This window comes from Lineus longissimus, chromosome 16, assembly GCF_910592395.1.
Source record: "Lineus longissimus chromosome 16, tnLinLong1.2, whole genome shotgun sequence".
Classification (NCBI taxonomy): domain Eukaryota; kingdom Metazoa; phylum Nemertea; class Pilidiophora; order Heteronemertea; family Lineidae; genus Lineus; species Lineus longissimus.
Window position 1 is genome coordinate 7,949,511 of NC_088323.1, and position 27,213 is coordinate 7,976,723.

The window sequence follows — 27,213 nt, forward strand, 5'->3', positions numbered from 1 at the left end:
TGATTTCTTTGAAGTTCGGCTTTAATTAATCCTTGCTTCGCGACCAAACAGCTTTATTCATTTCAGTAACCACGGTCACAAAAAAGTTTTATGTAGGTACACTGACGGCGCTCATTGAATTCAAAATATAGCCTAACCTCTCCACCCCTCCCCCCTGCAAACCCCTTTGGGCTTTGCTGAGGCGATCTTAATTTCTGTGAAAAACAATGGTGAACACGCAAAATCCCGTTGAGTGGCGAAGCTAAGATTTATAACAACCTAACTTCATTGAAATCCAACCAGTATTTTGTGCTCAAGAACCCAAATTGATGCAGATAAAACATTTACGAATGGACTATAGTAGACGTGCTTTGTTAGATAGAGCAGTGTCTGCCACCCTTCGTTGTTTACCATTGCAAAGGCATGTTTCTAAGCAACCAGCTTTTCACCTTTAGAACTAAATTTAGACAACAGTGGACATGAAAGACGAGTTTGATCAGATTAACCAGTTTCCACATGTCGCCTGACTACTTCCCTGATTGCCACCTAATTTAGATCAGGGGTGCATGGAATGAATATATGTAATCAACATCTAACTACCATACATTACATAACTACCATACGTTACATTTGACCTATATTCATGTCATGGGTACATTGAGTGGTAATTAGATATGCCATATACATGGCAAATCTAATTACCATATCTATCATTTGACCTAATTCATATCATGGGGACATGATATGATGAGCATGCTTGAAATGAACATCTAAGTACCATACATTTCATTTGACCTATTAATGTCATGGGTATATAAAATGACAACGAATTACTTCATCATACATTGATTTGACCTACATTTCAACTGGTCACATGCATACCTTGAATATGGGTGAGCAATCAGAAATAGTCGCTTCCTGATTTTAAGCACATGCATAGATTTTTCTTCTCTGGCTGGCAATGATCTCCTTTGAAGGTCAGAAGGGTTAACTCTATAGAAGGCACATATTTGGTATTTTGTCCTGAAATCTCAACCAAGTTTGTAGACTCCTGTTACAGCTTGGTAATGCAACCAACTTTCCAGGTGTGATTAGGCCAAGGCAGAGACAGTTTCTAGGCCTACCATTAGCAATGTCTGTGGGTAGAGGTGATCTCAATGGCCACTTGCCCTTTGATCGAACATATCATTCGTGAGTATTTGCAAAAAGGATCTGATCGAATTGAAATTTTCAATTATTTTATTGTAAAATTTACTTGAAGTTTATTTATTTATTTTAAAAACCAATAATCGCTCTTATTTTGTGTGCCATTGCAGGGTATTGAATTCCTCATTCTTTGAGATTGCCGATGTTATCCCTCCACCCCTACCAGCCGCGTTCACAACCATGAATGCCTTGTTGGCCACTTTGCAAGCCCTACACATCTTCTGGACTTATCTGATTTTCCGTGTGATTTTCACGCGCGTCATTCTCAATGCACGTATCAGTTTTCCAGTCAAAAACATTTATCTATGTGAGAAATAATCCCAACACCACCATGTTTGTTATAGTTTGTTTGGAATGAAGATAAATTTAGGTTGTCAGTTGAGAACTTGGGGAATCTTGTGAAAATGAGGGCAAAATGTGTCGCAATGTGCAGGTCTTCTTTTTGAGTATATGTCTTCAAAAGAATGCGTCATCAAACAGCTCAAATGACCGATGGTATTATAACCAAGCTACTGGCTGCCCAGTCACCTTCCATTCCACAGTAGCAGTTCCCATCTTAAATGAACACATGGAAAAACTCTGAAACTGACTAAATTCTCATGCTGACCGATTTTAATCCCAAATGGATCTGCAGTCTTCGTGCTGATATGATTTTTGTGTGGATCAATGCACGACGACGTGCTGCGCAGTGACGAAAAGATGATGACGTCGCACTGTTGGCACTAGATTACCCTTTTTCTGCGTCGATAATGGATGACGTTGTGTCGTAAAAGCAGGGTGACGTAAAGTCTGAAATTGGCGTGCACTCATCTGGCGTGAAATGTATTACGGGCCAGGAGTAGTGCATGTGTAAACTAGTTTATAACCCATTTTCCTACTACCTAAGACATGTGAAGAGCTAAAAAAAAATTCGAAATTTTTAAAAAAACGCAGAAATAGTTTACTCATGAAACAGAAGAAGTACTAACCATCTGAAGTAAAAAAGCCGATCGCTTTGTAAAGACTTTACTAGACTTTCTGTCACATTGTTGCCATCTGAATTTGGCATTTGGCATTTTGCATTTAGCAGCGCATCATGTTTTTAAAAGGAGGAAATGTGTAGTTTCTGATAGGATTTCTCAAATGCCCATTGCGACTCATTTTGCCAGCGTGGTTCACAGTTTAGTTGTGGTATTATGGGTTAAATATGTGATTGGCTCCTCACACCCTACACATGAAAAACATTTCAAGATATTGAAATGCCATAATCTGCCAAATCTCTCAATGTGTGTACCTATCCACAAAAGAGGCGTGATTCTTAAAGAATGGTTAATGTGCACGATTTTGAGCTGTAGTTATTTTTTGGTACATTCCAAGAGATTCCACTGGCACTCATAACATTTTGACAATCTGATTTTTAAACTGTACATGTACATACATGTAATTAGAGAACAGAACAAAGTCACGAAAAACAGAAACAGATTCTTGTACACCTCTATTGGTTTCAGTATTAAGTATTAAGTGATAATAAAAATGGTGGTGTTTATAATGTTACTCTGTGAGTTTGACATCAAACCTAATATCTCGTCAAATTTCCTTTTAATATTTCATCTATTTCCCTTCTGTTTAATCTAGGATGATATCTTCTTCTCATCTCCACTGGCCCCTTTCTTAATTAATATCACAATAATAATATAGTTTTTGGTTTTTATTTTCTAACATTTCACATGTAACACTTTCCTGTCGTGTGGCTATTTATTTTTTTTTCTTTAGAATTTTTTTCAGTATTTGCCCCTGTGTTGATATTTTTTGTCTCTTTTGGCCTGTTTTATTTGCAAATTTCTGGTTGATTCGCACGAGTTGACTGTCATCATTTCCTTCCAGCAGCACTGCTGGTGCTTGAAGGGCTGAATCTGAGCACAGGCACCTCCTGGGCAGGTGATGAAGCGATAAATTATAAACTCATTACAAAAACACAAAAAAACATATCATACATATTAAGAAGTTCAGCAGTTTGCTAGAAACTGACCTTGACCTTCTTTTCAAGGCCACAAAGGTCAAACATAAATATTTCACTTTTGTTTTTCCTAAAGTCTAAATATAATTTCCTAAATTCTTATTGGGCATTGACACTTGCTGAGCACTTAGTCCATTTGACCTACTTTTCAGATATGTAGGCCAAGATACATGCAGTATACCCTATTGTTGCATGTAATTGCAATATCCCTTGCTGGAGGTTTGCACACTGACCTCTGGCCATTTTGTAATTTCAGCCATATTTATATTTTTTTAAAGCCATCAAATTTCAGTACTTTGTTGGGTTATGGGGTATGTGTTGTCAGTGGTCATTAAAACATCTTCTCGTAATATCACTTTTTTCAGTCAGAAGAAGATGCATTTAGTTGCAAAAAGGCTTATGATCATTTATCGGTGTATTTAACAAATATTTAGGGTATGGCAATTTCTTAGAAAAAAAGGCTGGACCGCTGTAGTCATGAGAGTGGGCTAGACAGGCTGTTTTACTGAAATAGATAGGCTATTTTACTGAAATGATGCAATACATTCCCTAGGCCACCAATGCAACAAACTAAAATTGTTAACAAAGTTTAACTTCTTGATCAGTTTGCCACAAAATTTTTTATCCTGTTCATGATCTTTATCTTATTGCCCTGAGTCCCCCGTTGGTAGGTCAGAGTGGGTTGGTTTTGCCTTCTGGATCCAATGGGCTGAGCAAATATATCGCGCACTCCCTCTTGGTGTTTTCTACTGCCCAGAATATAGTATGAAATGTAAACCAAACATAATAATGATTCCTTTCATCGAATTTCAGAATGTTGCCCAGCTTATTTCAAATGTACTAACCCCATGTTTCATTATCATTGTGACGCAGACATTGGGGAGCTCAGCGAGTTGCTGTGGGCTCCCCCAATCAACCAGCTGAATGCCGTCATTCATTCACCACTCTCATTCAGACATGTCATTTCTTTTCTCTCGAAGGGTACTTCATCCCTGCTTGGCCTCTGATTCCGGCATGCACGAGGTTATCCATGAGAGTTGGCCAGCCTTGTTTGTCAGTCGTTGTATGATTGTAGTAGTGTTCCTTCTCAGCATTATCTGGACATATTTCATTTCGATGAATATTTATCGACGTGTGGTCGACAAAGTATGTACTAGCTTCAGGACCAAGCGGGTCCACATGCTGTCCCGTAGTTTTCTTAGCTGTGCTTCTAATCGTATAATCCCTTTGTATCGGTGGCAAGGATATAAACCCTAGACGCTCCTCCAACTCAAGTGGCAAGGGAAACGAAGACTAGTGTCATGCAGCATGGTGGCAAAGACATTTATTAACACGTTTTTCACCCAAGAAAACCTCAATTAAGGAATTGATACCTCACTGGAGGTATTGGTTGTCTCTCGTAGCCGAGGTTTTGGCCAATATTTTAGCTCCACCCGAGCAGTTTGGGTGAGACAATCAATGCCGACAGTGAGGTATCAATTTCTGCTCTAAAATATCTCAAATTAAATATCGAATAATGTGGTTTTAAATGCTTTTGAAGTGCTTCCACATTTTGTACCAACCCAAGCGGGTATGGTTGTCTCACCCAAACCTATGTGGTGAAAAGCAGGCTATATACATTATCCATTATGAAAATGAAATATTCTCATTCGGGTATTTTAGAATAACCAGCCTCAAGTTGTGTGGGCTTGCCGGTGCTGTAATAGTGTAATGTCAGTTATACCTTAATTTTCTGTTGTATATTTTGTAAGTGTGACAAAGCAATGGCCTACCAGTAAGAAGGTTTGCCAGTTTATTCGACATTGCGCTGTGAAGTGAATTAGTCGCTTCATAGGTGTGGTGATTAGTGCACATTCAACCCAACGTCGTTGGGCTCCTATAAACTGGCTAACAACGCTGTGAATAATCTCTAGATGCAGCAGTTGGTTTGTATGTTTAGAATTGTTTAAATTTTTCTTTAAAAAACTGAGACATTGAAGGGTTAACAAGCCATTAAGACCAACTGGAATATGGGTTTTGTGTTGGCCAGTCTGATCAGTTGGGGGGGGGGGGTGAAATAAGGAGGGCCCAATTGAAAATGTCACTGTCAGTATCTGCTAAATTGACTTTCAATGGTTCATAGGTATTTTGAATTGGAAATCAGTATCATGGTGTCATAGAGATGCCTCCCATCACGAATCGTATTGTATCCCATTTGACAAAAAGCTAACCAATTTTAATTCTTGGGACAATGTGGGAAATAGAAATTTCTTTGCCTCTATGCTGCATACTAGTTTATTGGAATGCCAGTCACAGTTCTTAAATTTCAATTCACTCAATCCAGTTGTTTGGTAGCTGCTGCTCGACATCACTGCAATTTTATCTAGTGGAAATTAACATGTTTATTTGCCATACGCTTTTGCCATATGCCCTTTTTTACCTGTTTTCAAATGTGTCCGTGCTTACCATTGTATCGATACAATACATAGCCTGCGAGGCTAAAAATTACTCCCGCCTATTATGGGATATCAGCAGAATCTGTAGTAGACACTATGGTGGTGGAGGATTTGCTACGTCATCACTGAGCAGCAAATTTGTGACGGTGATTCTCATCAAAACGCATCATACCGTATACGCAACGCGTGATAGTGATTCTCGTCAAAAAGCACTGAAGGTGTTAATCAACCCCCGAGACAAAATGCGCTTGATTTTGAAAAAAAATTATCTACTTGATGTCGAATAAAAAGTACCAAAATATACTTACATGAAAATGATACAACTAATTCAGAATGACGAGAAAGAATGCTGGTAAACTCAATAGCCTGAGAACAAACCTGGATGGCACGCACCTTTTAATACTTGCGTGATTGTCATTTCAGGCTTGGCCAGACCGTGCCACTCATGATCAGTGCCAAAATAACGGCACAAGAAAAAATATGTGTCTGGCCGGTCGCCACCTGGGTCGAGTTGTCAGGCATTACTGGATTTTCCTGGGGGCCAGAAGTAATTTGCTCCCAGAAAGGCACTATTTCCACGTTGTGTGGCGCAATGGTCAAACCTTGAACGAGAATGGAAGAGTCCTGTATTACAATATGAGCTACTACTGTAAGAAAATAGCAATGAATTCTAGGAAAATTTGATAGTAATGGGTTAATTTTGGCTAATCAAAACAGACAGCCGTGTTCTGAAACTACATTCATCAAATCCACCATTAAGACCACCAAAAACACCAGATAGCCTAACGAAGTGAAATACATTCAGCACTTAATAAAAATGCTTTCATTCAGTAAGTGTCTGGTAATGTTGTTGCAAAGCTTTCACAGATCGTGAATATGCTTCCTTTATGGCCTTGTGGTAAATAATAGCGGAAATATAAGCAGGAAAAAAAAATGCACATTACTTGTTCTTCTACACAGAGTTTTGTCACACATCTTTTCATCGGGAAGTTCTACCAGTTAAACATCTGGTCTAATCGTTTGTAAAATCAAGTCTATTTTAAATGTCAAAAAGCAAATAAAACACCCAGGTTGTGAATTTTGAAAATCGGGCGTGTTTGTCTCCAGTGTTCGCACGCGTGATGAAAAACTCGGGCTTTGGGAACATATCTTTGAATAGATATTAAAGTTGAAATAGAAAGATGATGGCAAAAGTAACATTATTTTTTATGGTGGACTGAGATTTGATGGAATATAAAGCAAGAATGTTTTGACATAACCCGAGGAACAGACTCTGAACAGTTGAAATGATATGGTGCATTATCTCATCCAGTGCTGCATATTCAATTTGAAGGGCAGATGGTATTGGAGCAAATCTCTCAAGAGTCAAGCCTATTCTAACAAGTATTGATTTTCGAAGAATTTTTAAGACATTTCCTAATGACAAAATTGTTACGACTAGCAAAACCACAGAGCAGCATGCATGCCACCTTGGCCATGGAATTGAGTAACGGGTGATCAGGGGTGCCACCTATACATTGGTTTTATGGTGAATTATGTAGTTCCATAACAAACTTTCCTTAAACCGTAACAAATTTCTCCCCCGACGCTGTCCAGATTTCGTTGTGTATGAGTATGCATTTGTCGTCAAGAGAGAGGACTTCGTATACTCCACCTGTATGAACGTTTGTGGAGGAGGTTGCCATTCAAGCAATGTCTTGTCTTCCATTCTAACCGCAAACGGATGTGTGCGTGCCGAGTGCCTGGGATGCCCCATCTCTTCAAATCCGCTTCACACAGGCCCAATCTTCCCTGTGACTACTTCAGCCAACTTCTTTGTTGCCTGTTTGCCATCGACACAGACCTGTTCTTGATGCTCTCAATGGCCTGCAAACGAGTGATTTAAAAATGTAGCCACCTGCAACTTATCATGCATGCAACCAAAATCGCCGATTTGTTGTGGTTGTCGCAGATACGTGCAAGAAGAAGCATCGCTCGCAATTGACCTGCAATCAATATCAAATTCGGCTAGTACTGTAGAAGAGAGATCTTTTTGTTGCTCATGTCAGCAATTATAATTGACGGTTGCTCGCGATTTAAGTGGCTCATTTGCGTGGCCATTGTTTTGTAACCTCTGAGATTCTGTGCCTCGCTATGAAATCTTGACTCGCTGGGTTGGATAGTCAAATACATGTCATAGATTCATCGTGTCATTCACGTCATTGTCACATTGTGTTAGATAACTTCTGACCTTGACCTAGTTTTCAAAGTCACAAAGTTAGTTCCATCATGTTGATGAACATCAATACTGTTGACCTCTCAAGGTGATGCTATATTGACCTTTTATATCATAAGATTGTCCAAGAACAAATAGGTATCATTCAGAAATTCTCCAATGATAGGTGGTGTTTATATAGCACTGGCGACCGGTGAACACAATGGCACTGTCATTTCATCGTAATGCTCATGCCTTTCATTTGCCTGTCTCCTTTGGGGCTTTGCTGTTGAGCATAGTGCAGAGGAGTGTTGTATCTATGTGGCCATCATGGCTTGTCTGGTATGACTCACTCCCATTGCTTCAGGGTGTTGATAAATAGCGTTGATTTTGATGTGTTAGATTTAAGCTTTCTCTTACATGCAATAAGGAGTTGTTTCTAAAACAGTTTCTCGCAATGAATACAAGTAGATGGGATTTTCTGTTGTAAAATTCCCTGGAAAAAAAGACGTGTTATTTCTGAAAGGGGGTTGTCCCTATAGAAAAAATGGTATATGAAATTTGTTCAACTTGAAATCGACTCTATCAATCAACACCCTCTAGAATGCTTTAGACTCACTGCCATCTCTCTAGGTGATACACGGGTTAGTTAAGGATGCAGGAACCTTTAGCCGGTGGATAGCTAGAGGGCAAACTCTTCGTTGTCCTTGGTTCATATCATTGTTTCACATCCTGGATTCTACGGCCTTAAACTGTTACCCATTCCACCTTTTTGCAGCATTATCAAACCAATTATGGTAACGCCGGGATTACACAACTACGTACCAGGCTGGCCTGGCTTAACTTTGATGAAAACGCAACTCATAATCCTGTTGGGCCTCCATATTGTTTGGACTTACTTCATTGGTCGCATTGCTGTCAAGTCCGTTTTGTATGACAATGTATGTATCCCGGATACCAGTGTATAAACCCTGACACAAAGGAAAACCAGATTTCAATTTTTGGAATCTGTTGATTGGTCATACGAGTTGATGCCAAACTGTCAATTGAGAAATATCTGTGTGCATTTGAATTTCGCGTTTCTATTTGTGATAAATCGAAGAAAATCTATTCGAATTTATTGTAGAGTTGTCAAATTGCTAAATAAAGCATGTCAAGGAAGACAATCTCAATGAAATTACTGTACAGTGTTGTCGAAATGCTAAATAAGGCATGTCGACGAAGACAATCTCAACGAAATTACTGTACAGTGTTGTCGAAATGCTAAATAAGGCATGTCGAGGAAGACAATCTCAACGAAATTACTGTACAGTGTTGTCGAAATGCTAAATAAAGCATGTCGAGGAAGACAATCTCAACGAAATTACTGTACAGTGTTGTCGAAATGCTAAATAAGGCATGTCGAGGAAGACAATCTCAACGAAATTACTGCACAGTGTTGTCGAAATGCTAAATAAAGCATGTCGAGGAAGACGATCTCAACGAAATTACTGTACAGTGTTGTCGAAATGCTAAATAAAGCATGTCGAGGAAGACGATCTCAACGAAATTACTGTACAGTGTTGTCGAAATGCTAAATAAGGCATGTCGAGGAAGACAATCTCAATGAAATTACTGTACAGTGTTGTCGAAATGCTATGTCAAAGTTGCAAATTCACAAACTGCAGACTGCCTTGGCCTCAGAATATTTCCCGATTGACAGTAGTCATTGATGAAAAGACTGGCAACGAATACCTGTGGTAGAGTTATGTTGGCGTAAAGGTTTTAACCTTGCAGTCATTCTCACCAGCATCATATTCAAACTAGATGATGAGATGCCAGCCTCGCATTCTCGTCTTTGACACTGCTTCAAACTTGATCCCAATCCTTCCGATGTGTCTGCTTAAGGCTTGGGGCTTTTTAAAACCTTAATCAACCACCTTGTGGTTTGTCTGTGTGAGGGGCACTCACTCACGTGTGTGGACCTCTTCAGTGCGCATGCATCCTATCCTGTTGTCTGTGTGTGTTGGTGGTAAGCGGGGTCTTGCCCTAATGGCCTAACCCCCATCCCTTCTTACGGTCTCATTGTTGCTTGCAACTGTTGATGGGTCAATAAGTGTCAAACGAGCCATTCGAATTGCTACAACCGGCAAACTACAAAAATCATTTTTTTGCGTTGATTGCATTCGCAGGTGCCTGCAACCAGGTTGCTGCAGCGACCTATGATCTTTATCAAACTCAGTGATTATGCATTTTACCTGCAGACAAGATATCTTTTTGTCGTAAATTGCAGCGAATATCATCGCCAGTTGCAGCGATTTCAATCGCTTGTTTGCGCAGCACTTGTCGTGCTTCGCTTTGAATTTTGAATTGTGAAATTCTTTTGAAAATTATAATTTTTGAAAAACTTGTTGACCCCTTGACGAAAGGTGTAAATCACCAGAGTGTCTCTGATTTTTTTTTACTGTAGATCTGTGTCGCCATCCTAACCTCCATGTATGTCCTAACCACTTGTCACTGCATGCGAATCCTTTCACTCCAAGAGGATTTCCAAACGGCTGAACTCTTCATTGAATAGTTTGACAATGAAGTGATAGACTAGTCGGAGGTGTCAAAATTATGAGAGCAGCAAAAGCCTGCAGCAGGCATGATGACTGATGCCATTGCCTGAATGAACAATTGTATTTCTGTTGCAACTGTTAGTTACGATAGCCGGGCATCGCATACCCACTATAGAGTATGATTGCTCAATCAAGTAATGAAAGTTGCTTTAGGCTGTTGTTGGCTTTTGATAACCAAAGAAAATTGTGTCATCATCAAAGCTATAGATCAAAACCTACATGTAATAGTTCCAGTCCACAGAAATATCTTTGTTGTAACTCATTCAGCTGGACTGACAGGGCTAGGTCTTAGCTGCAGTTTGCTAGCCCATCAGTAATCTGATGACCATTCATTTTTCAAGATTTTCAATTGGTTGTATTATTTACCTGAAATCTACACAGACTCTTATTGTACTGGGGCTATAATTGTACCACTTTACCTTATGTTATTGCTGCTCTGCAATGACTTTGGTCTTGGAGGTCAAATCCAACTTTAGGCATATGTCAGCCACTTAAAAAATATATCTACCCGTCCTGGTACAGATGAGCACAGCAGGCCGTGGCTCTTCCCTTAAGAACACGACACAAAATGATCTTGAATCGATTGATGTATGATTTTCTGAGTTGAGTTCTGGGTAAAGAACCTGTTTCAGCCAGTGAAAGTCCTTGTGTCGTAGAGCTTCACTCTGAATTGCATGAAGGAAGGGGACATGCCAGTTCTTAGAAAGCGCTTTATTCTGTACAACAGTGTCAAAGTACTTCATTCTCCGGCCTAACCTAAGTCTTTCTGTTGATACCAATGAGTACACATACTGCCCTACACTCCACTTCAGACCAGTTGAGTACAGTACTGACAGGCGCCGACCGACAACCTTCAGGACAGATCACATTACAAGTCAGATGCATGGAGGGGGAGAGGAGGGCTTTCTTTGCTTAAAATACATGCATGGCACAAACATGTAACATTTAGATGCATTTGCTTTCTGGACCTAAGGATGTGTGGGATTTATGGTATTGGTAATGGAGGATATGTGAATTTCCGTGATATACCAAACTTTGCATGAATTAGTGGTTTTGATCTATAGCTTTAGGAGAGGCCTTCAGATTTGTCTGTCTCTAGGTAACCTCTCATGCAGGCTATGCATTTAGTTGTAGACTCTGTGTTTATGCCCTGCTGTGCAAAGTGAAATAGCTGGTCTGTAGGTTTCAAGATTATTCAAAACGAATTATTGTGTGTGACTTGTTTCTTGATAGGAGCATGCATTCAGGTTACGATTTTCATCTATTTCTGTGTGTAAAATGTGAAAGTGAAAGACAATATTTCAAAAAATGCACAGGGCCTCTTCTTGAAGATTTTAAAAATTTCAGAATTGACAATGCTGAAGTAATCCACGCTGATTCTCTTCAAACTCAGGTCTATATTGTCACAAGCTTATAAAAAATAGACCAGTTGGCACCTTCAAGGCTTAAAAACACCTGGGCAATGTTAAATGAATAGCCTTTATGTAGATAGCTACTTCCATGTTCCAGGTTACAGCTGGTGAATAAGTGCCCTTCAGGGCTTTCAATTCCACGAAGCTGGTCCGGAAAACGGACTACTCAACATTTGAAATATTTTCTGCTGAGGTGTTTCTGGATGTTGAAAGTGGTGAAATCTGAAAAAAACACCTTCATCCCAGGAATGAAATTCTCGAACACAAAGCCGAATTGTTGGCACAAACATAATGAAACCGCAATAAAATGAGTCTATAGGGCGGGCCAAGTCTGTTTCAGATTCTGGAATCGAAAGCCCTGACCTTTTAAAGTGGGCTCAATACTTTCCTTCTAAATTTGAGATAGTAATACCTCAAGAAGCGTAACAGGTTCATTTCTGAGTTACCGATAGTTCTAGAGTGGTTCCGCCTCCCAATAATATTGCCGATACGCTCCAACCCTTGCCAGAGGAGGGGTGTCCATTTCTGGAGTGTCCTCCGATATCCTAGCTTACCCTGCCTACATGCATTCCCCCATTCATAATTCCAGGGCTGTGTACAGTGCCATAATCGAGAGTCACAATACGATCGGGTCGCACCCCGCACTCATATGTTGCCGTTACTTATTGTGTCTTCTCCAAGTACTCAGTGTGTTCTGGTTTTACCTGATTCTTGTCGCCGCCAAGCGGGCGTTAAAACATGGCGGAAAGGTGATATTGGCAGTCGGCATTTTTCGGAGGAACCTGACTGGCAGCAGATACAAGCATTTCAATTTCTATCTGATCAATCTGACCTCTCATTGCTGGTATTTACCCTAGTCGGGCAGCTTCATGGTGTTGTGTAAACGCCAAGCATCTACACTGTATTGGTTGTGTCAGATTATTGTCCTCCCCCAATCTAGTTATCCTTTGGAAATGTGTCATGAAGTTGGCTTAAGCGTTGGTAGGCGAGAATGTTGCTTTAAGCGCCGCCTAGGGGGACTAATCAGAGTGCAGGTTCCTCATTGAGAATAGCGATTGGATAAATTCCTATGGACAATTATTTCTGACACAGATGCCATTTTGCACACAACTCTCGTAATTCTATTTTGAATGATTGCTGAAATGGATTTGATTTCGTCTGTAGACCCGGTGATTATTTTAGGATTTATTGTTTCTCATCAATTAATTGTCACAATTGACTTACCCACTGCTTCTCGTTAACCACGCACAGCCTATGTTCTGACACTGTTTGTGCCTAAGGGCTGGGTTGTGCGAAGGTTACCATTAGATTGCGCAAAACATACACGCATTTATAGGGATGTCATTGTCAATCGTTATAAGGACAGTACCTTTTATGATTCTTGCAGTCAATAGCAGTCATAAAGGGGCATCTGGAACTTTAAAGGACTGCCTGGCTAATTAGCAGCATTATAAAAAACATGATCACCTTGACTCATCTTTCATACTTAACCAGTTTTCATTACTAATGGAATTACAACCCAGAAATTGGAGAAATTGAAATTTTGATGGACACAAGGATGGCACATGTTGTCATTAGTAATCCTTTATTTATGATCACATAAATCTCATTCATTGTAAACTGCTAATCTAGCATCGACTTCGCCACATTTTCCAAACAGTTCAAGTTTTGAATTTGCTTGTGGACCATTGTACTTCCTTGCAAGTTTCGTTATCACAAGTTAAAAGGAGGATATGGGGGGGGGGATGGATAAAATATTGTGGTAGTTGCAGAAGAAGCAGGCTGCTGGGCTTTGTGCGGTCAGCAGCCTGTCACGTTTATCAATAATCTATCCATCTCGGCAAGTGTTTGCTATTTGAATGTAGATGATAATAAACAGGAAATGAGAAAGTCGGTCCATTTCTGTCATTATTCAAAATAGTATCGCGTAAAACTCTCCCACCCTGGCGCTTGATTGTGTGGCTATGCAAATGGGTAGATACCACAATGTCAGATTGATCCAGATATTCTAGTTCCATGTCAAAAAGAAACTGGTCGCATTCATGAAAATAAACTTTCTCGAGTTTATACCCTTTAGGTTTACAAGGGAGGACAATGTACATGCTCCGAGACCCCTCTGGATTGCATGAGACATGAAAAGTACATCAATTCCCATTCATTGTGCAGCAGGGTTTCAATTGAGGCAGTTCACTATCCTTCAAACGGCCATGGACGGGAGTCGGTGTACAAATGAAGTTGTTATGTTCTTGGTCTTTGTCTTGACACCCGCGGTCATGAAAGGTGTACACAGAGGCTGCCCACGGCTGTTTGAAAGATATTGATTGACACAGCCGGCAACAGCTGTTAGCCTGCCTGATGGGACATACCAAATAGCTCCTTCAAAGCGTTGCTGTCAGTGGCTCCATCTGTTGAGTGTAACAGCAACATTAAGTATGGTACTGGGATAAGTGTGAGTCTTGCTTGATAAATGTAGTTGCACCAAGGTGCTGGGAGAGTGTGAGACCTGCTTTTAGCAGTTCAGCTAGGTACTGGGATAAAGTGAGTCCTTCATCAGTGAACTGGATAAATGTAAGTCCTGATGCTTATAAAAGTGGCTGTGCCAAGGTCCAAGGATACTGTTCGTCCTGCTTTATAAAAGCAGTTAGTGTCTGCTGCAGTCCAGGTTTCTGTAAATGACCGTTATGTTTCTCATTTAAACTAAAGGTTTGACCAGTTAATTTTTTCGCAAAAAAACAGGGCTTCCGTTAGCCTTGGGGACGTCTAATGTCACCTTACAGAATGATGAAGGAGCCTTGGCTTGGTGATTTCAAATCTCTTTCAAAACGGCAAGGGGAACCCTCCGAAAACTGTTTGCGATCTTTCAAAATCCGATGTTGTCAGGGTCTAGCGGAAGCCATGCACAAAATTCCGAAGCATATCACCTACATTCGTAATCATCGTTCAAATTGCCACCTTGTGCAGGAAATTTTGTACATTTTCATCCTGTTACTTTGTTAATTTGTACATTAACTTACTGCCTATTTTCAAATAATTGCATGAAGTTTCAAAATGAAACAAGCACCAATTGTACTATTATGACAATCATGGCAAAATGCTTTTCAAGCAGTCAAGATCATAGAATCTTATCATTCATATCACCCCTGAAGTAATCCATCCCCTTGAATGTATCACTCTCTTTCAACATTGTAAATGCATGATCCATTCTAAAAGTTTCTAAGGGAACTCCATGTCATCTTTAAACTCGGCAGCCGATCAAAAGTGACCAAGTATATCGATGGTTTGCGACTTGCATAACTGTCCTAACTGTCGACCAAAGTTATTGATGCTTTGTGATCATTATCACAGTCCATATTGTGGACAGAGTAATTGATGCTTTGCATTCTTCGTAACTGTAAGCCAAGCTTCGCATGATAATAAGTTTACCCTGCCCTTGGGTGTTCCTTCCATTTTCTGTGGGGTTTCATATTTCATCAACAGTCCACTGTTGTTTAAATCGTGATCTTCTGTGTTGTTTTTCTCGAGGATGTTCTGGGCCCCTCACTGATAGTAATAATCATGCCACATCACCCTTACCTTGTTCGCAATCAAGTGAAAGGTGTCTCACTAGCTGTCATCATACCGTCTCTCGACAGATAGTTGAGTTCCTTTTCTGTCCTTATTGCGTGCAACCGAACGGCCCCTGAAGAGTCCATGTTGGGCCACCCAAGATTTTTGTGACTTGATAAACATATGCCACCAATCAAGATTGATCTCTCTCTTTCTCAACATTACTGGTATCAGTAACTATGGGTCTTAACAAAGTTCTTTGTTTGCCCTGATTGGGCTGTCCTCCAGAATGATGATTGACCAGTAGGATGACAGGAATAAAATGAGTCAATTCAAAGCGCATTCCCATCTTGATGATCATTTTCACGCATGGGTTAGCTTTCATGAGATATGCTAAAGAAATATAACTGAACATCAATTTTCTGAATTCGATAGCATTTCTTAATGTAGGTAATGTGCTTCTGTTTGGTCTTTGTACAATACCTTTAGATGCTATGGAGGAAGGTACAAATGTACCTTATAAATGCTGTGGAGAGAGGTTGAGGTGCCTGCCCTACTCGCATGTTTGGAAGAGCTGAATACTCATCAAAAATGGAAATAGCATTGAACAAACTAAGAACTTCACCTTTTGGTGTAAATGTGTATTTCAAATGCAGTACAACCTACTAACATAGCACTGTAGAGGTCTTGTATTATCGTCCATTTTAAACCAGTTAAGTTTAGTAAGTTCTAAATTCCTTACTGTGGTAAGTACTAATTGTTTTCATATTATTGTTCCTTCCTCTTAATCTTGCACCTTGCTTGCTTCAACATCCGCATGCTTCTAGTTCCATTCTATCTTCTATCTCTTAGTGCTGTTTCTAGTGTTACTCATGTTAGTCTTTATCTTGAACTATGTTAAACTTGCCTCATATTACTGTTAACCATTCGTTCACCTATACACACAGGCTTTCGAACTTTTTCCATGTATATTTACTGTAGATAAAAGATATGAAATTGCTGACATGCAGTATCAACCATCACTATCTGACTTGTGGCCATGCGTCTATCCTTTGAAAATGCATAGATGTGTTTTAATTGGTTACTTTGGAAGAAGGTGACTGGTCACCTTGGCTTTCTACCTGTCTTCTGATTGGCCACTGTGGTGAATAGTACCCTGGATTGGTTACTTAGGCGAAATTAGGTTTGCAACGACTTAACACATTGCATTTCTAATGTCTGCTAATTAACTTCAATTCTTCAATATTGTGTTGTGAGATGTTGAAATTCGAATTGATGTAAAGAAGTGGAGAAAGCCTGTTGTGTTCATATAATTGTTGATTAAATAGATTGGTGAAGATTTTAAGTAACGAATGCTGAATATTTAGATTAATGTTGCTATTATAGACGATTTGATAACACAAGCTTTATAAGAAGATGACATAGCTTACATGTTTGGCATGTAAGAATTCCTTTGCAAGCAATTTGTCGTTGCTGAACATTGCTTGCTGTGAATTTGAATGTAAACCTCACCCAACTGTTAAGAAGTTGTGTGTAGTATATATTACTGTGATATAATATTGTGATTACCTGGCAATACTGTTGGAATGAAAAGCTCTGTTTCTCACATGAATTTATATGAAAATATCTAGAAGTATACTTAACCTCTTGAATCCCGGTGACCGACCAGTTGGTCATTTTGAAATAACGTTTTTTCCCAGCGACCGACAGGTCTCAGTGATATTTTTATTCCCTTGAGCTGGGACGCTAGTTTATTCCTTGTTTTAGTGTGGTTGATGTACAGTAGGGTCAGTAAGAGCATGCCTAGCTAGATTGTGCCTCGTTACTGACCTTTGGCGGTTGTATGCGGGCGCTATACATCGTGAAAGTCACACCCAATTTCGCAGCCACGTGACCACCCTGGGATCCCGGGATTTTCAAGTTTTGGGATTCAAGAGGTTAAGAAGAAATGCTCTGTTTGTTACATGAATTTATGAAAAATATTTATAAGTATATCATGAAGAATTACCTAATGATGTGTGTTTTTGTTTGGCCTTGAGAATGCTGACTGACCTTGACCTCACTTCCATTGCAGGTGCAAAAGGATGAGCGTAGCGACAGTGAGTCTGCTGTCACTGAGGAGGAGACGAACGGTACCGTGCTTGATGGTAACTTGAACGTGAACAAAAAGAAGGAGTAGACACGACACCGACGATGTGGAGCGGCTCGATGCCATTTTGTCCAAAACAGAATGCAAAATCGGAGAATGAGACCGTCCACTGTGCATGTTGTCATTTATCTGCTTGAATAAAAGCTAGTTGGCCCTGCTAACTTTCTGTGACATCACCAATATTATGACCTATTAGAAGAAAGTTAGGTCAAGTTGAAAAAGTTATCGAAGCCTTTTGCAAGTCTGGAAAAGCTTCCTATAACATTTCTGTTAAGGATTAAACATGGTAATAAAATGATGGATTCGGTTATAATCAATCAAATTTTTGTCATTGTTTTGATAAGGTGAGCGCCCTCCTTTATCTCAGAATCTGTATGATGGCAATCAGCTAACAGAGATTCGGCATTATAGTCGAGGTTGTATCATGGGAACGAGCTCACAATCCTCGGTCACGGCCCAAAAATAGGTCATCAATTGACAAAACAAGTGCCATTGTTCAAAGGCGATCAAACTTTGTCATTTCCAATCGGGGATTGTACATTTTGGGCGTATTATGGCCTCTACTAGTTTTTATTCAAGGCCAGAGTTTGTATTGTAAATAATATGCTACCACAACTGGGTGTTGCAGTGTTAATTTGTGGAAAGTTTAGAACTCTCATTCCTTGAAGCATGACGGATTGAGTCTTGTGATGCTGCTGTACGAAAATGAACAAATAGCTTCAGGGTTCTGGCTAGGATTTGATCTCGGTACCTCTTAAAGGTATTGTGCTTGTTCGGTGATAAACAGTGTACAAGAAATGTCTTTCCTAGGTGTTTTCCACCAGTCCCCAATAGTTGGAAGAAATGCCTAAGCATGTGTAAGTTGAGAACTTCAATGCAATCTTAAACAGAAAAGCTTGGTATGTAAGACATAAAACAATTTTAGTAAGGTGAGCAGGTAATATGTTGGCCTGATGCACCAAAAAGGACCAGGTAGGACCCTGAATAACCTTATAAACTTTCCACAGGTTTATTGCAACACTCTCTCATCAGCCCAGACAATCAAGTAGTGGCTGGCATTGAGGTAATATCCACGCCTTGCTGTCACCACTGCACTTTACACTTCATCCTGGAGAATCCGCTCCCCAGCTTGCTGGGAATCGGGCAGGCCTTCCAACTTGCCAAGCTGAATTCTAAATTGCTGAGTTCGCATGAACTCCAACCCTCTGGCCGGCACTATCCAGGGTAAGCTGCTTGGTAAGTTGGAAGGCCTAACCCTGAATACACAAGATCATGATAAGGCTCTTGGTCATTTGCGGTGCTGATTCTCCAGGGTCCATTTGGTAGGGTTTGGTGAATATGGTAATTGTGTAGTGTAGAGTGCATTAGAGTAGAAAACATGAGTATTTTGTGAGAAAAAAAAATCTAGATATTAGGTGTAGAATTAGTATTTAACTCTCTCAAAGAAGCATGTTTGTATCACACTTAAGGATCGTGGACACATTTCTGTTCCTGTTATGAGCCAAGAAGTTGGTTCCAAAGTACAGTTTACAAGATTAAGAGGTACATTTTATACCTGTCCTTACATGTCCTAAGATGGTCAAATCTGCCACTTATCATATTTAAATTACATCACACCTCCCCACGTTTGAGACTGATTTATGGTGCACAAGACCAATGTTTGGCACAAACTGGATGAAGTCGCAGGAAAATAAGCCCAAATTAAGGAAAGCAGGATGTGTACTAAATTACGTTATTGAGGGCCTTCTTACATTGGATTGCAACCAGTTGGTTTGTTTTTGATTCCACTCGAAGCATTTTAGGAACAACAGTATTTATAAGCATACTCATTTTCAGCCAAAAAAAGTGGAAAAAATTGTTTTCTCAACTTGGGCAAAAGACATGGCATGTGAAAACAAATTGTATATCATATAGGGCCTCTGTCTCTCGAATAAGCTGCGCAGGAACACTGAACTTGTGGTCCATGTTGTGTGATGCGGATGTTTGCCTTGTTGTAATCTGTTTTCGAATCAAACTGAAGTTACCACCTTGTGGCATTAGCAGGGATGTCGAATTTCTGATTTTAGGTGGATTTCAGACTTTTTCCACATACTAAATCCCAAAATTGGTAGCTGGAATAGAAAGATCTCTGTCTTGACTCTCCAAGGATCTTTGAATTTTCACACTTGAACCAACGATAAGGATTTTAGAGGCACGTTCGTGCAAGCAATTGCTGTTCAAAGGGGAAGATTTTCACCCAAAAAATTGATTTCAGACCTAGTGCCTGAGCTCATTCGCATCCCTGCATCAGATATTTTGGCTGGGTGTTGTAAGATTTTTTTATAAACACCACTCCAAATTTGTAAATATTTGTAAAGAAGTTGGTTTCAAGAATTTCGCAAGTTGATGAAACTGATTCTGTTCATGCAAATGTTCATGTTCGTTCATGATATTAAACTAGAATTCTACTCTGAAAGTCATGTGCTGTCGTAAATCTGTAATCGAATGTGTGTTCCTATTTTCTTCTCCATATCATGTGTTAGTTTCAACCTTTTCCAGTCTTTCTTCTCTATTCCCAACTTCATTAAACAGGCAAGACCTAAAGGGAGCAATCAGTCCATAAAAGTTGTTATCATTCGCATAGTTGCCAACCAGAATTTGGCAAAAAAAATTGAAGATTATAACACTTGCTGATGCAAATGACTTAGGACTGCAAAAAGTCAGAAGTCTGAATGTTTTCTTACCAACTAGCTTAATCTGATCTTTTACAATAGCATAGCATGTTTTTTGACTGTGGCAGTGTTAGACTCTGTACACTGCCTACCAACCTCGGTGGACTTGTCTTTCCCTGAGAACATGCCGATAATGTCCCCGCCTGGACGCGTCTGGTCAGATCACTAGCCACACCACAGGCACATCATATAACACAAAAAACAAGAATTTGTTGCAAAAGCAACAATGTCATATATTGGATCGAATGCCGTCAATGTCACATAGAATATGTCGGCGAAACCAAACGTTCTCCACTAGAACATTTCCAAAATCACTTCCACAGTGTTACCAAAAACATTGCAACGGATGTCATAGGACATCACTTTAACCTCCCAAATCACCATGGCCTCCAGGACTTCTCAATCTATGTCCTAGAATTCATGCACATCGCTCCAGTTGGTACAATCGCCAAGGCCAAAAGACTCCAGAGAGTTTTCTTGAATCCATTGTTTGTGCACCATGTCGCCGTTAGGACATAACATCAAGGACAACACGTCCTGTTAACCTCCCTCATACTCTTCTGGCGTTTCCATCATTAGACTCTGAACATGTACAGCTGCTACGTCTAGGTAAAGTCATACATTGTGTAACGCAAGCTCATTTGATACAACCATTGCCTTGGTTTACTTTCATGCGTTTACTTTCACGTTTTGATACCTTGTCAAGAGTTGTGCTTTAAACAAAAAATCCTTGAGCTGCACGAACACATATCATGTGAATGCTGGGTTCTTATGCAATTATCAACTCGTATCTTGTACCCCCCCCCCCTCCTCCTCAAGCCTTCGACACCTTTACGACATTCACCTATAAATTTTCGACTAAGCTACGACAAGGGTTAATCACACACTGATGGAAATTTACCATAAGCATCACTGCATGTACTGGTCATAGGGAAAGACTTTCGACATCTCATCACCTCTGGGCTTGGGCATGTCAAAAGATAAAGACGTCTCTTCACCAGTGACGGCCGAAATACCATTACAAGCACTACAACCACACAGTTGCCCATACTATGTTACATATGCCTGTCCTTTGTGTTTTTTTTCCTTTGGTGGTTATCCATTTCAGTGTGAAGTTGGCTCTTTGCAGTCCCAATAAACTGCGTAGAAGCACGAGCATAAAAATCCCCGTTGGAATTCCAGACGACAAGATTTCGACGCAACATCACTTTATCGGCGTCAGTAGTTCGACAAGACTTGGCGATCAACGGCCCAGTTTATCGGCAAGATTCGACGCCTGATCACTGGAGGCTTACAAATCAACGTCGAAGCTACGGACGGCAATGCACAGATAATGGATAAGATTCGCCAAAATTCGACGCCGTATCTTGTCGAAGCTTGAGGAGGGGGGGGGGGGGGGGGGGGGTAAAAGATACGAGTTGATAATTGCATTATCCTGAATAGAAATTGTTACAAATTCAATCCTTACTTTCTTGAGCTTCTTAGCCTCAGTTTTATTCTGCTGACTTGCTAGGTCTTTGGGACAAGTATCAGAGCATAGCTAGTTAAAAAATGGCCCATTATATATCCAGCGTTTTGACAATATGTGTGCTAGATTGTTGTGGATTCAGTATCGGGGAGTTGTCGCGATCAATTTGCTTCTCAGGTCGTTCTCAGGTAAATGATGAACTAGAGCAAGTGTTTATGCAAACTTTGTCTGAAGTACACACTGCACAGAGGTCGCAAGTAACAATATCTGGTGTCGACCTTGTATTGATTGTGAGCAAGAAAAACTATCAAAGGCTTAATCCATAACAATCTACCATATACGTGTATTGTATCAAGCTCTGATATATATGCAAATCAAACAACTTTTTAACCAGTGAAAAAGTCCAGGTTTGCAGTGTTCATGTGTGGCGGCCAAAGGTATGTTAAAATTGAACTCCTTTAATTTCATATTTCAATTAAAATAACAAGATTGCTTTGCTAAATAAGGTAGAGACATATCAAAATAGCTAAGCAGGACATTGCATGGACTATTTTTATATTGGTTACTAGTATGTATTTATACATTCCATGTCAACTTGTTGAATTAAAGCTCTATTGTATGCAGTTTACGGAATTTTCAGTGCTAGTTGACAAGTTGGGCAGTAGAGAGGCACCTAGCATCATTAGTAACTTCTTTGAAATTCTGTCCTGTCATGTTCCTTTGAAATCAAACTTCCAATGAGGCACTGTTTGCTGCTAGCACTCTAGTATACTAAAGTGTAGAACAGTACCACTAAGTCTGAGTCGACATAAAAGTCATTTTGGCATTTTATTCGAAGCGCCACATGAAGCCTGCAGGAAATTATTTGTTCGTTCCACAGTTCACCTATGTAAACTCAACATGTATGTAAACTCTCTTTATGTGAACTCTTATATGGAAACTTGGCCTAATACTTTGCATTAAAATTTTTAAAAGTCCACAGACGTGAGTGTTTGTAAGCTAGCATAAAGTAGGGCTTTAAGATGTACGAGAAGCACTAGTTGCAGTTAGAAATCTTGGACATCTTGCTCAATATTGGCTTTGCACATATCTCTCTTCATTTCATCCTCACTTAGCTGATTATTCCATGACCACAATCGGTACACGGTACTGGGTTAGTAACTGTTGTTTGTAACATGTCTAAGTATCAGTAGCCTTCTCGTGGCTGTATCACAGACACATGTATCATAGTGTTACTTATATGCGTTTTTTCTCTCAATTATTTTTGTGTTATGAGATTCTGCCCGCTGTATTACGTCTTGACATCCCTGATGCAATTCTGATAATTTCAGTAGAAAACCATCACATTCTGTATTTCTTTACAGTGCCAGGTGCAAAATCAGTTAGTATGGGAACAAAGGTTTCTTGCTAATAGTTAATTTTTCCTGCTTGTAAGCTCACAATCATTATGCTGTATATGGTGCTACCACCAGTCTTTAAAGCAATGTGCTTCAAATTGGCCTAATAGATAAAAATATCGGAACTCATTGAAAATTCCTAGTAACTCAACTAGCCTGATACTGTGGTTTAGCCTGTGCTAGAAGTTGGTACCTATACCTTTGTATACTCTAAAACTTTCAACCTCACACCAAAAGAATGTGGTTTAAGATGCGTGTGGGTCGATGTTTGGGCCACTTTGACTGCTGATTGTTTACAACAGTGATTTGGGAGAGACTTCAAGTTCATAGATTAAGAATTCACCCTGGCCTCTCCATGAGGGGCGACGTCTGAAAAAGTACTCTTGTTTCCTTGGCAACTGTTGGTAATGATGAAAGACCATGTCATTATTGCAAAATAGTTTTATGGGACCAAGACACAAATGAAAAGTAAAGGTGTTAAGTAAAACTGTGAGTCTAACTCTTTCTGTCATTATAGACCCCACATACAACAAATGTGGGGTCTATATTGAGATTACTAGGAGAAGGTACTAGGCTTCTGCATTCTTCCCAGGTTATATTATGGAGGTAGTCCAGCAAAACTGCTATTTCAACTGAAAAACTGTCGCCCCTGTCCCATCAAACTAAACTCGATCTAGTGCACCTGGCAAAGATTTTTTCGAAATTCGGATAATTTTTATGACTTTGAAGCGTTTTTATGTGCCGATTTTCTGATTTGCTTTCAAATCTCCGACGCGATTCTGTCAATCACACGGACATTAGCATAAGCTCTGCCCCGTAATGGTGACGTCATATCCTCATGCATCATGGCGGCGGTATCTCTTTGCCGAAGTGGCGAGCTGTCGAGTATTTTGAGCAAAAAACGACGGTTGAATGTAGGAATAAAATAAAGGAATAGCCTTAAATGCTTATCGATGATCCATCCTGCCTATCTGAATAGGTTACGGTACAGTTTAAATGTTATTGAGCGTGTGATTTTGAGAAAGTGCGAGCGTGTTTGTCCGGAAATAGGTCATCCGGAAACGGAATAGACTTCACTCCTCCATACGTGTACTGTGTGGGCCCATGGGGGCTATCAAATTTGCTGACAAGCAAATTTCAAATTTCTAGTTAACCATGTTAACTGCCGAGTGGTGAATGTAAGAAAGCTTATTGTATCAAATCTGATTGTAATGTTGCGAGGAGTGTGTCTGCTTTATAATTGTTCCATGTTGCTGTCCATAATTTTTTATTTTTGACAAGTCAGATGCAAGGGGTTATTTTGTAAGAAATAAGAAACAGTAAAGTGAGTGTTTTTGTACATAGTTTGGACCTGTTGCGGTAGTATTCACAGGCATCATAAGTGAAGTGAATCCTCAGTGAAAGTTGAAAAAACAAACTTAAACGCATAGTTGCCAAGCTTATTTAGCTAGTGGTCGCAACAAAAGCATCTGACACTAGTGACACTGCAACAAGCATGGTCATATTATATTGTCTTCCAGGATTCTGGCTGTCCTTGCGCAATTCTGTCCATCGCTTTTGTCTGTTGATGTCAGTGATAACATATTTTCAAAGAATGTATATTTGTGAATTTTTTTAGGAAGAGTAACTGCTACGGCAATGTCCAGAGTATTGTACATTGCACTGCTGAGGCTGAGCTCATGTGGACATCTTGTCACATTTCAGCATGAACTTATGAACTTGTATGTGAAATATTTGATGGAAAGTTTGAGGAATCATTCTTTATCATGGCTCTTGTAGCTCTCTTTCAAATCGTCTAGACATGAGTTGTTCCAAAGTCATGCTGTACAATGTGCATGTACATGTAGATGAAGAGTAGCAGGAGTGAGTGCCGGTCGTACTACAGGGTGGCCCAGAATGATTTTCAAAGGAAAATAGTTCTGAGCCGCCCTGTAGAATGCATCTTGAAATATGCGCAAACTTGTGGATATGGTAAACCACCAAGTTTTAGGAGCATTTTATTTTTCTTTCATTCCGCATATTATCTGGATTCATGAAATCGTGTTTTTTTAATGCTCATAAACATATTCCATTATGATGAAAATTGTGAAAGTTCCATTTTTGGCTCACCGTAAGGGGAGTCTATACGATAGCGCTGTGTCCGTCGGCGGTGGCGGCGTCGTCGTCGTCGTCCGTCGTATCCTGTTTCAGAAACAGTGGCACGTTTCTTAACCCCTAGGGCTATGAACTTGAAACTTTGTACACAGCACCCCCTAGGTCAGGTGACCTCTGACACTGAATTTCGGTCCGATCTGATTCTCAACTTGGCCACCAGGGGGCGAAATGTCGATATCTAAAAAGTGTGATATCTCGCTTATTAGTGACTTGTTTTCGATGAAACTTTTGTTGTAGGTACTCATAGCAAATATACATCTTATATCATACGGGTTTTTAATTTGACCTACTTTTCAAGGTCACAGAGGTCATATGGCGTAAATTGGCCGTTAGAGTGTTAACTATGGCACATTTCTTAACCACTAAAGCTATGAACTTAAAACTTGGTACATATAACCCCCTATATCACATAGTCTCTGGTGCTGAATTTCAGTTTGATCTGATTCTCAACTTTGCCACCAGGGGGCCAAAAGTGGAAATCTAAAAAGTGTGATATCTCGCTTATAAGTGACTTGTTTTCGATAAGATTTTGATGGTAGGTACTCTCAGGAAGAATACATCACATATCGTACAGGTTTTCAATTTGACCTACTTTTCAAGGTCACAGAGGTCATATGGCCTAAATTGGCCGTCAGAGTGTAAACTATGGCACGTTTCTTAACCAGTAAAGCTATGAACTTGAAACTTGGTGCATATAACCCCCTACATCAGATAACCTCTGATGCCGAATTTTGGCCCGATCTGATTCTTTATTCGGCCACCAGGGGGCCATAATGGAAAAAGTAAGAAGTGCAATATCTTGCTTATTTTTAGTGATTCGTTTTCAATAACATTTTTATGGTAGGTTCTCCTAGCAAGGATGCATCACATATCATATGAGTTTTTGATCTGACATGCTTTTCAAGGTCACAGAGGTCAAATGGCGTGAATTGGTCGTTTGATTGTAACTATGGCACGTTTCTTAACCACTAAAGCTTTGAACTTGAAATTTGATACACATGACTCCCTACGTCATGTAACCTCGGACACCGAATTTCGAGCACAATGGCCCCTGGCCGTTTCATTTCAGAAATGTTTGTAAATCACAAAAATAGAAATGCACAAATACTTTGCGGTTTACAGTATAATACAGTGCCAGCCTGGCATTTGCTGCTGCTACTGTTGCCTTGAAGGAAAACCTGGATGTTTCCTATGAAACTGCAAAGTGACTAAATTCGATTTTGAGTTGCCCCAAGCACATTTCTGTATTTATTACGATAGACTCACTTCTGCTGTGTATTTTGTATAGGGGTTATATTTTGTGCATCTTTAACTAATATGTAAATCACTGCAATTTGATTCGTTGATATCAAGTTGAATAAAAGGGCCTACTAAGTCCTTTTTCAAGTTTACTTTTGTCTTCATCACTCATGTTATTACCAATGACCCTATCGTCAAGACCCACAATGCAGTCGCATTGACTGAATTTTGGCGATTTCAAATTTGGCGGTGGCTCAACTTTTTTGCAAGCAGTGCTGCTGATTGGCCGATCGATAGAAGAGATGCCACCATATAAAAATGGCGGTAGTCGCTGCTTCAATGAAGGTGAGTGAACTTTTTCATGTTCAATCGGTTGATACTCTTTTCATCAACATGACCATGTACCTGAAATTTGTGAAGGTACTGCAAAGAGTCTATATAATTCAGATATATCAATAGTTTTTTGTGATATTGCGGAAATTTTGTGCACAAATTAGCGAAAGTTGGTGCTCGTCTCATGTCATTTTAGTGCGAGAAATTTGTTTCCGTCGATCTCTAACACTGAAAAATCGCTTGCATAGCTTCGAATATTTGTGAAAATAAGTATCTGAACTTGGTTTCAAATAGTCTAGAGAGTTACCTTTGTGGTGATACATATAGTATGTGATAAATATTTGTGGAATTTGTGAAATTCGGCTTTCAAACGTGCCGATGATGCAAGCGATCT

At 39.8% G+C, this 27,213-nt stretch overlaps 1 protein-coding gene across 4 annotated transcripts in view; it reads left to right on the top strand.

Moving 5' to 3' along the window:
* LOC135500250 (ceramide synthase 5-like) overlaps positions 1 to 26,638 on the top strand; it is a 63,635-nt gene extending 36,997 nt beyond the window's left edge. For 2 of the 4 annotated variants that reach the window (XM_064791580.1, XM_064791579.1), the window contains exon 9: positions 17,443 to 26,638. In XM_064791580.1, the coding sequence (XP_064647650.1) occupies positions 17,443 to 17,547 (105 nt within the window). In that variant the 3' untranslated portion in view covers positions 17,548 to 26,638. Of the gene's footprint in view, positions 1 to 4,161; positions 4,328 to 8,588; positions 8,752 to 17,442 lie in introns of all 4 variants that reach the window. The other 2 variants (XM_064791577.1, XM_064791578.1) reach the window with 2 other exon arrangements.
* The last annotated feature ends 575 nt before the right edge of the window (positions 26,639 to 27,213 follow it).